Consider the following 11,787-nt stretch of genomic DNA (forward strand, 5'->3'; position numbering starts at 1 on the left):
ATTACAACATGTTGTATCACAGTCATTGTTGCATCCTATAGAAGAAAGTCCAACGTTACAGTCTGTCTATTTTCTTTTAGATTTCAGAAAATTTTACCTTCTGAAGATTGAATGAGATTTTGATTAGTATCAAATTAAAGTTAAAAATGCTATCAGGTGAGGGAATTGACAGCTTAAACTTAATGGGATGAGGAAGTTTGACAATGTGTTCTAGCCAATGGTTTCTTCTCTCTTACTAAGAACAAGATGAAAGATATGATTGTGCATTCAAGACCCACTAAGTACATGTATAAATACCAGGAAAAAAAAATTGAAGTGCAGAACATCACCTGTTATAGTAACGTAGTGAAATGGTTCAAGGTTTTGAGGATCAATGAGAAATGAGAGGCGAGTGCTTGCTTGAACAACATTGGTCCTAACCTCAATGGAGACTATGAAAACAAGAAACCCAGCTACTGCTAACAACCTCATCCTTGTGACCATATTGATCAATGTGATTGATACAACATTAGCTGGACAGTAGGTGAAGCTTTCACAAATCATCTGTTTATATAGGCTTCTTTGTAGTGAGGAGGAGGAAACCTAATCAATTTAATGTGACTTAGAAACCATGAGTACCAGTTTAATTTGTCTATTAATATATCTAAATATCATCTTATAATCGTGTGATTACTATAACCTTATCTTTGATGGGTCTATACTTTATTTTTTACCTTTGAGGGGGTATAAAAAAGGTCTCATGAAATTGATGTGAACGTATTATCTTATGTTCATGATTAACTGCAAATTATGCTCATCTATATTTTCCTTAACCAGTTTTGTGGAACACGGCTGGAGTCCTCATCTATTCTTAGCTCTTGATTTAGAATGTTGCTTTAATGAACTATTTGGATCTCGAAATTTAATCTGTAGCTACCCAATTTGCTTTGCATCTTCATTGCATTTCTCCATTATCTTCCTACAGCCAAATGGACAGTTGGGACAATTTCTCCCGGCTGAAGGTAGTAGAAAGGATACTCACACTATATGGAAGAAAGACTCATCTATTTTATTTGTTACTTCTTTTCAAAAGAATTACATCTATGTATAGAATGAATGAAAAGCTAGAAGACTAGCTAATAAGAAGAATCACAAAGTAAATACATAGGTGTTAACCCATGGGTGTCTAGGTATTAGAAAATTATTAGATAGTTTGGGAGCAATATTCTCTCCTCTCATATGAGGGGTGGGCTCCACACGTGGATCCTACCATGGGGGCCACCCCTCATGTGAGAGGAGGGAGCAATGCTCTTAGAGTGTGTAAATATTACCTTTAGATATCATGATAGAATAAATAACTAAAAGAAGACTTTTGTTAACAGGTGTCTAAAGTATTAGTTAAGGAGGCTTCAAAAGGATTCTACCTATGTTAAGAAATAGCAAAAATTAATAAAAATATGAACTTTAGGCTAAAGTGGCTCAACTCCCAAAAAAAAAAAGATTTGATTGCATAATAAAATTATAGGCCATATATAAAAAGAAAAGAAAAAATCATACCTCAACAAATGCACTTTGGCACCCACTAATAGGAGCCACAAAAGAAAATAGAGATATTACATAGTATGAGGGTTTTTTTTTGGTGGATAATTCAATAGTTAGTAGTAAGAGATTTACACTTTAGATGTCTTTGTTGAAAAAATTAGGAGGTTCCAATTCGTTGAATCACAAAATTCTTGACTTTATAGTATGTGATAGTACATTAGGGGTTTCGACAATTTTCATAAAGTAACTTTTATTTTTCGTTGCGTGGTATGAGTTGGTGGCATTAGCTATTTCTTTACTGCTTGTGAAGGTCCATAGCGCTTCTAGCCTTTCTTATCCCTCCATTTGGTTGATAAGATTGTGATATTCATCTTCATCTATTGAGGCAAAGGTATAGGGTGCAAATCAGAATGAAAACTGCCCTCTACATCCGAGAAATTACATGCAGATTGGATGATTGTAAGCCATGCAGTATAACAATTGACAGTTAGTGGTCAAAAGTTCAAAATGTTGGAGTTGAGGACCAAATCTTACTCGTAGCAATCTCGGACCTATGAGAAAGTCACAAAATCCATACAGAAACTAAGTTCTGAAACTCCAGTGTAGACAATGTTATACCAGTGCATATGTTTTAACATATATGCATAGAATGGGCTGTCTCACGCACAAGTAACACAAAGGGTATTCAGCAAAGTGAGCACACACACACACACACACAAAAGGGATAATCTGATCTCCAGATGGACCCAAGGAGTTCTATTGACTTTTTATTCGAAAACAAAGAAAGATATGAAACCTCAGTTTCCAAGTTTTTAGGTACAAATGGGATAGGGAATACATTCAGTGCACATATTATTAACTTAATACACATGGTTCATGGGTCATCAAAAAATCCCAGGAATTAAATACGCATTGGCATGCCTCATAAACCTAGAAACTTAAACATTACTAGGACCAGATAGTTGAAGGCCCTTAATATGTGCGATCTGCTTCCCAGGGTTCAGGCCCTTTGGACATGCACGGGCACAGTTCAGTATGGTATGGCAGCGGTAGAGCTTGAACTCGTCATTTATGGCATCCAGTCGCTCTTGGGTATATTCATCACGGCTGTCACTTATCCACCTGCATTTACAACCATGCGTTAAAAAAATTCAACACTTCAGAATTACTTAAAGCCACATCTGGTTTTGATAAAAGAAACAGTGGATATGAAATTATCTATGCAAATGTACAAATAAAATAGTTTTAAGGGTATTGTGAAGCAAATAGATTTAAGGATATGAATAAACACAGCGGACACATGCTTCACAAAACATGAACCTACAGTCTGTCCATCCCTTTTACCACAGAGATATTTCAGTTATCAAAACAATTTCCATTTCTCTAGGTAGAATTAAGATGTTGCTCCTAGTAACCTTTTGATTGAAATCCCAACAGTACAAAGAAATGGATAGAACAATATCACTAACCAAAACAGTGTATAAAGACCCCTATTGTAATGAAGGCTTCTAGAGAGGAATCAGGCTTCTAGAGAGGAATTGATACTTAAGAGATGGCACTAAAAATTCTTAAACAGGTGTCAATATAACAATCCGTTGACATATTAACTAGCACACAGGTCTTTTTCACATGTTTATACAGCAGGACAGAAGAATTCTCATAATGTAATGTAATAAAAGGCATGATGAAAGTGAACCATGCATTTACACAGACAAGTTCAATAAGGCCCAGAACAAAAGAAAGTAACCCACAAATTGAATGGAACAATCAAGTTAAGACAGGGAAACAAAAATTCTTTTTTCCATATATAGCACATAATTATTCCACACCATAACTTTGAACTACATTGCTAGAATATGCAAGACTAAAACATCATTTTTTAAAATAATTTTTGGAAATGGGACATTTGAACTAGTGACCTTCGCTCCCCGTTGGGGTTTCAAAATTTGGTAAAGAAATATGAACCATAGAAAATAAGATAAGGAATGCAATTTGCAGCAAACAGAGAAAGGAATCATTCAATTAAGCTTTAAAATTCCCAAATGTAACAAGAAAACCAACTGAAGCAAGCATTTAGAATTTCTCTCCAAACTAGTAAAATATAAAACCTCAAAGACGTATCAACTAACACCATGATAGGATAACAAAACACCAAAAATATCTCTATAAACCTGACTCAATTTTATTTTCTTTTCAATGGACTTAGATTGCAGGCGTAGAAACTTCTCATGATTAAAAACAAGTTGAGATATAGACTCCACACTAGGCTCACATAATCACTCAATGCAGGATATCTAAAAAATAAAAAAAGGAAAATTAAAAGCATAAGGCTCCCAGATTAAACTTAGTTTGATTCTCATAATCAAGGTAACAGCACAAACATATGAGTTTAGGGAAATAAATACATTTAGGCCTTTCAATGCAAAATCCCCAAATTTATTACATAAAAAAATTGTTTAAAAAAAAAAAAAAAATCTACATAAAGCCATTTTTAATAATTAATCAGAAACAACAAATGCAAGATTCCAGGTAATGAGAATGACAATGCATGAATATGTTCAAATAAATATTCCATCTTCAAGCACTTTTCTCTAATGCCCTTCATTTTCTTACTAATTCCAACTCAAATATTAACATTTTATTTTATTTAAAAAACCCTTATTTAGTTATTTTATAAGCAAATATTTCCCCCTTCTTCTATTTTTTTTGCATAAGTTTTGGCCAAGGGAAGTAGAGGGAGTGATATGAACTAGCGACCTCCACTTCATGTGGCATGTACCCCAACCAAATGTGTTACCCCTTGGAGTTCTCCCTTCTAATGAAATCATTCTAGAGAAACGGCAAAACTAAAAGTAAATCATTCTTAAGAATCTCAAACCTAAATCTTTCCAAAAAATCTAGGGGTGCACACTTTACTGCACACTTTGCCACAACTTGCACGTGTCAAGTGGTGACTGGATTACTTTCACCAAGTACCAATGGTGGTCCCATGTATAAGTGATGCAATCCAATCATAGGTTGACACATGTACAAGTTGTGACAAAGTGTATAGTCGTAGAAGAATAGAAAGTAGTAACTACCATCGGTTGATCAATTTAATTTTAAAAAACCCTAATTTTCTAATTTAAAAAAATATGGTCTCTTTCCTAACCAAACCATTCTAAAGAATCCCAAACCTAAAGTCCACATTAACCATAACCAAAGCACAACATCCTATATACCTAAAACCAAACTAACTAAAACTACTACTAAACTTTCATTCTTCACCTAAAAATACATTTTAAAACAAGTGAGAAACAACCATTGCTTAATCATTTTTTTTTTTTTTGGGTCCTATATACATAACTCCAAGCAACCCATATCAACCAAATCCAATCACCACCACCACCAACATCAACAAAGCCTTACTCCCAAATTCTTCAGGGTCGGCCACACATATTCTTTTCATAATGTCAATTACTTCCTTGAACAGTATTTCATTATTAACTACTTCTACGAAAATCATTGACAAAACCTTAATCCCAAATTATTTGAAGTCAAACTATGAATAGTCAACATATTAGTCAGCTTCGGCCACATGCATTAGTCCTTAACAGACATGTCATTTTTAACTCCTTCTACTAATATTATTTCTCGAATTTACCAAAGTAACAAATTTTCACCACAAGGTAAGAAAAAGAAAAAAGAAAAGTGAAAAAAAATTACCGATTGGCGTGGAGCAAAGCAGCGGGACCAAGATAAGACTCAGGGTTCCACCAGTAACTAGGGCAGGATGTGCTACAGCAAGCACACAATATACACTCGTACATCCCATCAAGCTTCGCCCTATCTTTCTTACTCTGCAAAACCTCTTTCCCTTTCGTCTCCGGCGGGTTCTTCCTCTTCAGCCACGGCTCGATGCTCTTGTACTGGTTGTAGAAGTTCGTCATATCCACCACCAAGTCCTTGATCACGAACATGTGCGGCAGCGGCGTGATCGTCGAGGCCGACGATCCGGACTCGATCTTCGTGAGGCACGCCAGCCCGTTGCAGCCGTCGATGTTCATGGCGCAGGACCCGCAGATACCCTCGCGGCACGATCGCCGGAACGTCAGCGTGGGGTCCACCTCGTTCTTGATCTTGATTAGGGCGTCGAGGACCATGGGCCCGCAGTCCTTGAGGTCGATCTCGTAGTCCTGGAGCTCCGGCTTCGTCGGGTTTTCCGGGGTCCAACGGTAGATCGAGAAGGTTTTGAGCGACGTGGAGGCGCGTACCTTTTGTTCGACTTGCTGAGCTTCGGCCACGCTTGCGTGAGCTTGGGCGCGTGTGTATTGAGATAAGGCGGAGGCACGTGGGAGTGCCCTCCTGAGCATGGCCGTCGCCATTGTTGCGTTTTAGCTGAGCAGAGAGAGAGAGAGAGAGAGAGAGAGAGAGAGAGAGAGAAATGGGAGTGAGTTTTGTGATGGGTTGGTTTGTTTGGGGGAGTTGGAAGATGACGGGGTTGTAAGTAAAATGACGGAAATGGGTTATTTATAGGGAGGGTTTAAGGGTATTGTGTGGATGTTATTAAGGACACGAGTCGGGGCTAATTTGGGGATTAGGAAAACTTCTGAGCTAATATGATCAGTTTCTACTTTCCTTCCTTTTGCCAAATTAGTGGTAACTTTGTTTATTTTTTGGTCTCTCTATATATAGGTGTTTAATTTTGTTCCTAAACTCGAAGTTTTGTTTTGTTTATTTATTTATTATTATTATTTTTTAATTAGAGAGACCCAAAATTTTGTATGCTTTTAGATGGAGACGCACGGATCAAATTTCAATTTTTCCACCTATACATATTAAAAAGAATATATGCTAATTGGATAAGTTAATTTATGTCAATTGTTAAAACATAGTTGGCTGGATGTTGCTATAATTTTCACTTAACATCACAATTAATTATCAAAATAACATATATTATTTTCGTATTTGTGTGTTTTAATAAGTATTATTGTTTCCTCAAAAAAAAAAAAAAAAAAAATCACATGAATCGTCCTTTTTTATTTTATTTTATTTTTTTTATTTTTTAAATTGGTTAGAAATATTACTAAATAAAAGTCATGTCCTCTCACCATGACTTGAATTGAGGCTTCCCATTTTCCATGCATATGCATGGGGAGGTACCATCTGACTAAATTCAACCAATAAGTATTTGTTTGGAAATAATTTATTTAGTTTTTTGCTAAAAATATGTTAAAATATATTTTTACTTTGAAAAAGTAAGGTTTTAAAAAAATTGCTCATAAATGCTAAAAAACAAAATCTAGCTTGAGCATTCACAACAATAGTGGTAAAATCATTCAAAAGCTACTTTAGCCCTTCAAATCACAAAAATCATCCTACATCAATGTTGTTATACCTAAATCTCTTTAACTCTTAACTACTGTAGAATTGTTATTTATAAAATCCTACTGTAGCAGCTCTTACTTATTTATCATTGCCTTTTATTCTCTCACCTCCCCCTCTTTCTCTAACTCTTGGACTCTCTCTCTCTCTCTCTCTCTCTCTCTCTCTCTCTCTCGTGTTTGACTTCTCAATTTTCTTCTCTTTCTCACAGTCTCAGACAAACGATGAAGATAATCAGTGGTTGGTTAGATCTGTGTAGCGGTGACATGACAATGGTGGGTTAGCTGTGGTGGGTTTGCTCTCTTTCTCTCAGTCGTTCTCTTCTCTAGATTGAATTTTTGTTGGTATGACGCTTTTTGTTTTTTCGCTAGGTTTTGGTTGATTTGGTGGGTTTTGGTTGAGAGAGAGAGAGAGAGAGAGAGAGAGAGAGAGAGAGAGAGAGAGAGAGAGAGAGATGAATAATTTTTAGCTATGATGTGAAAAGAAGAACCTTTGATATTTGGTGTAATGTATAGTGAGATGATGAAATAGATATAAAAATTCTTTGAGTTGCTAAAAACTAAAATTTTTAGCACCACTACCATGAATGCTAAGCTAGTCCCAATTGCACACATGTATCCTTTAAACTTTAGTATTTTTTTCTTTTGAGAAAATAAATTTTAGTATCTTAAGTCTTTAGAAATCTTATAACTTAATCGTATTTTTTTTCCCTTTTAATGGAGAGAGTTCTTATTCAAATCTCCACATCCTCCTTATTGTAAAAAAAAAAAAAAAAAAAAAAAAAAAAAATCAAGTGTATCTTAAGTCTCACATTCGGTGTATAACATCTCAAATTCAAGATCTTTTACTACAATATTTGAGCCATTTATGATTTCTTTAGAAACACTACAAAATATTAACTAGTTGAGTTATAAGACTCTTGGTCATTACACAAATTTCTTGAGCATTAGAGCATGTATATGTGTAACTTGCTCATAAAAAATACTTTATGTTTTTAAAATAAATTTTAATTTATAAAGTAATTATTCCCTCTTAAAAAAAGAAAAAAACGGAAGTAAGAGTAAATATTGAACCAATTTCTTAATTTTATGTATATTAAATTAACAACATATAATTCAAAGTAAAATTGAATTATGAAACATAAATTTAGTATCAAAATGATACTTTTTTTTTTTCGTTGGGGACTTGCCGTGGATTGCTTGGTCTTTGGGAGTTAATGTGTGTGATGTGGAGGATTTTGAGCCAATGGTCAAAGTAGCAGTAGCGTTGCTTTCGCTGTTTCTATAAATGTTCTTCTCCCAAATAGTCAAATACAAGGTTGGCCCGTGTCTACCACGAACACTCGGTTCAGTGATCGCCACGTGGAAGAATAAGAACGGAAGATGTGTTTACCTATTGTGGTCAACTGTTTTAGTGAAGTTTTGACAAGGCCTGACCCAGCACCTATATATATGGAAGCCCAAATTGGCCAGAATTCATCTTTTTATGGGGAGCGAAATAACATGTATACATCATTTTTATAACAAAAATTTTAAGTTACAGCATGTTATTGACAGGTAAAAAAGTAATTTCAATAATAAATATTTAAATTAAAATTGATAATAATTTACTATTTAGGATTTATTATGAAAAGTTAAAAGTATTGTAAAAATATTATGAATCTAATACTTTATAATAATCCATTCCAATGTTTGTGGTTGGGCCTCTTAAGGGAAGGGAAGGGGATATACTCTTTTCCTATGTTTAGAAGTTTAGTATGATTAAACAGAATAACTACAAGATAATGCATATTTTATTCTATTTCCTAAGCATTCATCCAAAAAGTGGTATAAACATTAATTTCTTTAATGAAATAAATTTAAATATCCATTTTTTCATATTTTAAAGTTTATATTAGTAAAATTATATTTTAATATTTATTTTTTAATAGATAATTTAATAGTTGGAGGAGGAATGGTTTTACATGAGTTTTAAAAAAAAAACATTAAAACTATATCGTAGACATTTATGCACATAAAATTTTGAAGTCTAACTTGAAAAAAATATCAAATTTTGGAGTGTATTATATAATTATTCTCAAATTTTGCACTAATTTTTGTGAAGAATTAATAGATTATTAAATAATTTTTTTATTATCTCCTATTATCATTCTTTTATCACTTTTAAAAGTTGACAATTCATTTTTATTTTTCTCTTTAATTTGCACACTTGATTTATATATATATTATTATTTTTTTCTACCTTCATTTTTCATTTCTTAATTTTGAACCTTGTTTAAGTTTGGCATATAAGACATATAATATCCATTAATCATAATAGAAAATAAGTATATCAATAAAAAGACACATATATAAATGTAAATATATGTATAAAAGTCAATATTCAATCTTTAAATAGGAGAAACCATCAGTGCACTCAATATATTACATACTCCTTTCTCTCATATAAATACAAATATCATATATGTAATTTACATATTTGGTCTACCTATATATGAGATATATAATACAACTAATACACCTCTTCAAAAAAAAAAAAAAAAAAAAAAAAAAAAAAAAAAAAACAACTAATACACCAAATAACTTCAGCTTGAATAAACCTCTTGATGCTTTGGCCTTGGGGCCAATCTAGGGAGGTAGCTAAGGTCTGGTAAGAAGAAATTCCAAACTATATAAAGAAATATGCTAACGATGGTGTACCACGTTCATGAAATTAAATTAATTTAATAGCTTCATTTAAAAAAAAGAGAGAGTCAAATCTCATGATTTAAGGTATTTGATTTCAACCTTTTTTTTGGGTAACATTACTCTTATCTCTTTCATTTGTATGTATCATAAGATTAGATGAGACCCATTGATGTAATTATGCACGTCATAATAAAGTCATAAAAAAAAACGAGCTAAATGCCGTTAATCTCATTCGAGCAACGAGTACCAATAAAACACAACTCTTCAATTTTGTTTAATTATTTGCATATGTGTAATCAAAGTGTGGCATTAGAATTATTAGCTGCTTTCTTAAAGATTTTGTAATGTACTAGAAGAGATTGCGCCAAAACCAGCTGAAGTACGTGGTAACGACGTGTATGCCTCATTCAACACTCACCAATAATTTATACCCGCTATTGTCTTAGGTTCTTACCTTAAGACTCGCTCTGTTCATCTTCTTTTTTTTTCTCAAGTTTTGGATCTCTCTCTCTCTCTCATTCTCTCTCTCTCTCTCTTCCTTTTTTGTCTTCTCATCATTTCTCTCCCATTCTCATAGTAGAAACTTCCTGCGATAGAATTTAATGGCGTCGGTAAGATCATCTCTACAATATTGTAACATAAATTTATGTGTATATATATCTATTATGTTTGAATCTCTTTGTTTCTTCTCCAAAATTTTTCTTTCATTTTCCTGAGTTGATTTACATAATGCTAGAAAATGATATTGATGTAAGTTCTTTGAGTAGTTTTAAGGATATTGACAATGGTAGTTCTATTGATTTGCTCAAATTGGTTGGTTACTAATTTTGTCATAGTATCATCATTAGACAATATTTGATTATTTGCAACCCAAATTTCTCATTAAATGAAGACAACAGAAAAAACCAATATTCATAATGTTGAACTGAATTTTCTTTTTGGAATTCCATATCATGCTATAGATTCATAATTGTTACACCTACGTTGCACATGTACAATCCAAAACTTATAAATTAGAGAAAGTCACCCATGTCCTTTAAAACTTAAGTCACTAAAACATTATGTAAAGTCAGAATTCTTTTGTCCTGCATTCTATTGCTTTAACCAATTAACAATAACAATTTTACTGCCAATTTTCGTACTTTCTAATAGTTTCTATATATTCTAGCTATCTTGCTTTTGAATAATGTGAGAGCTTTTAACAAAGTCATATTTTTGTATTAAATAATCAGAAAACCTACTTCTTATATCCATTGAAGAATTTTGTGTACACTATTGATTGCTTGAATTTGTAGTTGATTATTTTTTTCTCAAAAGTTTGTACATTTATGAACTATTGATTGCTTGAATATATAGTTGACAATAATATTTTATCTCAAAAGTTTGTACATTTATGAACTATTGATTGCTTGAATTTATAGTTGAAAATATTTTTTTTTCTCAAAAGTTTGTACATTTATGAAATTTTGTAGGTATTTTGCTAATAAGCTAACTAATAGTTTTTCTCATCTGAAGCAGGATAAGGGTCGGCCTCTACCTAAATTTGGAGAGTGGGATGTGAACAATCCAGCCTCGGCCGAAGGGTTTACTGTGATATTCAGCAAAGCTAGAGATGCAAAGAAATCTAATGGAGCTACTGGCCCTGGGACTGGTACTGGAAATGGGACGGGGACGGGGAGTGAAGCCACAGCCACAGCCACCGCACAAAGGAATGATAATTCATCTAGACCGCCAGTAGAAAATATTCAATACACACCAATGGTAAATTATACAATGACAAAAACCATTGCTATCAAAGAGGAATCATATAATTCTATAATTAATTGGTAACAGCTAGACTCTTGACATTTCTTATTATTCTATGTGTTTTGGATGCAGAAAAAATGGTTTTGCTGTTTCTGAATTTGACTAGCTTCATAACTGTGAGATGGCATAATGTGGCCATGCATGGTGGTGGTACCCTGGTATAGGATAAATTCATGTGTGCATTTCAGATTGCCAGTGGGGAACATATGGCGGCTAGTTTCCATTTTCCCCTAATTTCAGCTTTTACATGATATTTTTGTTAAACCCCTTTCATATTGCCAATCTTTGTGTATGTTATATAGGAGGAAAAGAAAGACGACAAATACAAGTGCACTTCTCTAAAGTTCATGTATTCTTTCTGAATCTCCTTGATTATCTTTTTGATTTTTGATTTTTTTTTTTACTGTCT

The 11,787-nt window shown here is 33.3% G+C and overlaps 2 protein-coding genes across 4 annotated transcripts; one reads left to right on the forward strand and one right to left on the reverse strand.

Moving 5' to 3' along the window:
• Positions 1-2,246: 2,246 nt before the first annotated feature.
• LOC115976533 (succinate dehydrogenase [ubiquinone] iron-sulfur subunit 2, mitochondrial) lies at positions 2,247-6,009 on the reverse strand. Its single transcript, XM_031097858.1, has 2 exons — positions 5,227-6,009; positions 2,247-2,643 (listed from the first exon to the last, which is right to left on the reverse strand). The coding sequence occupies exons 1-2, from the start codon at positions 5,883-5,885 to the stop codon at positions 2,460-2,462; spliced, it is 843 nt and encodes a 280-aa protein (XP_030953718.1). The 5' UTR covers positions 5,886-6,009; the 3' UTR covers positions 2,247-2,459.
• A 3,973-nt stretch (positions 6,010-9,982) lies between these two features.
• LOC115978244 (protein NOI4) lies at positions 9,983-11,787 on the forward strand. 3 transcript variants are annotated; one of them, XM_031100267.1, is made up of 3 exons: positions 9,999-10,183; positions 11,088-11,333; positions 11,451-11,787. In XM_031100267.1, the coding sequence occupies exons 1-3, from the start codon at positions 10,175-10,177 to the stop codon at positions 11,472-11,474; spliced, it is 279 nt and encodes a 92-aa protein (XP_030956127.1). In that variant the 5' UTR covers positions 9,999-10,174; the 3' UTR covers positions 11,475-11,787. The 3 variants fall into 3 exon arrangements, with proteins under 3 accessions (XP_030956125.1, XP_030956126.1, XP_030956127.1); XM_031100265.1 differs by lacking the exon at positions 11,451-11,787 and having other exon boundaries at positions 9,983-10,183; positions 11,088-11,444; XM_031100266.1 differs by lacking the exon at positions 11,451-11,787 and having other exon boundaries at positions 9,984-10,183; positions 11,091-11,444.

This window comes from Quercus lobata, chromosome 2 (genome assembly GCF_001633185.2).
Source record: "Quercus lobata isolate SW786 chromosome 2, ValleyOak3.0 Primary Assembly, whole genome shotgun sequence".
In the NCBI taxonomy this organism is placed as follows: Eukaryota; Viridiplantae; Streptophyta; class Magnoliopsida; order Fagales; family Fagaceae; genus Quercus; species Quercus lobata.

Bases quoted from the DNA above. Each gene is read 5' to 3' on its own strand.
- LOC115976533 (XM_031097858.1), bottom strand. From the start codon at position 5,885: ATGGCGACGGCCATGCTCAGGAGGGCACTCCCACGTGCCTCCGCCTTA. The intron at 2,644-5,226 runs GTAATTTTTTTT...TTGTAAATGCAG, and splicing joins GCTTTGCTCCACGCCAATCG to GTGGATAAGTGACAGCCGTG.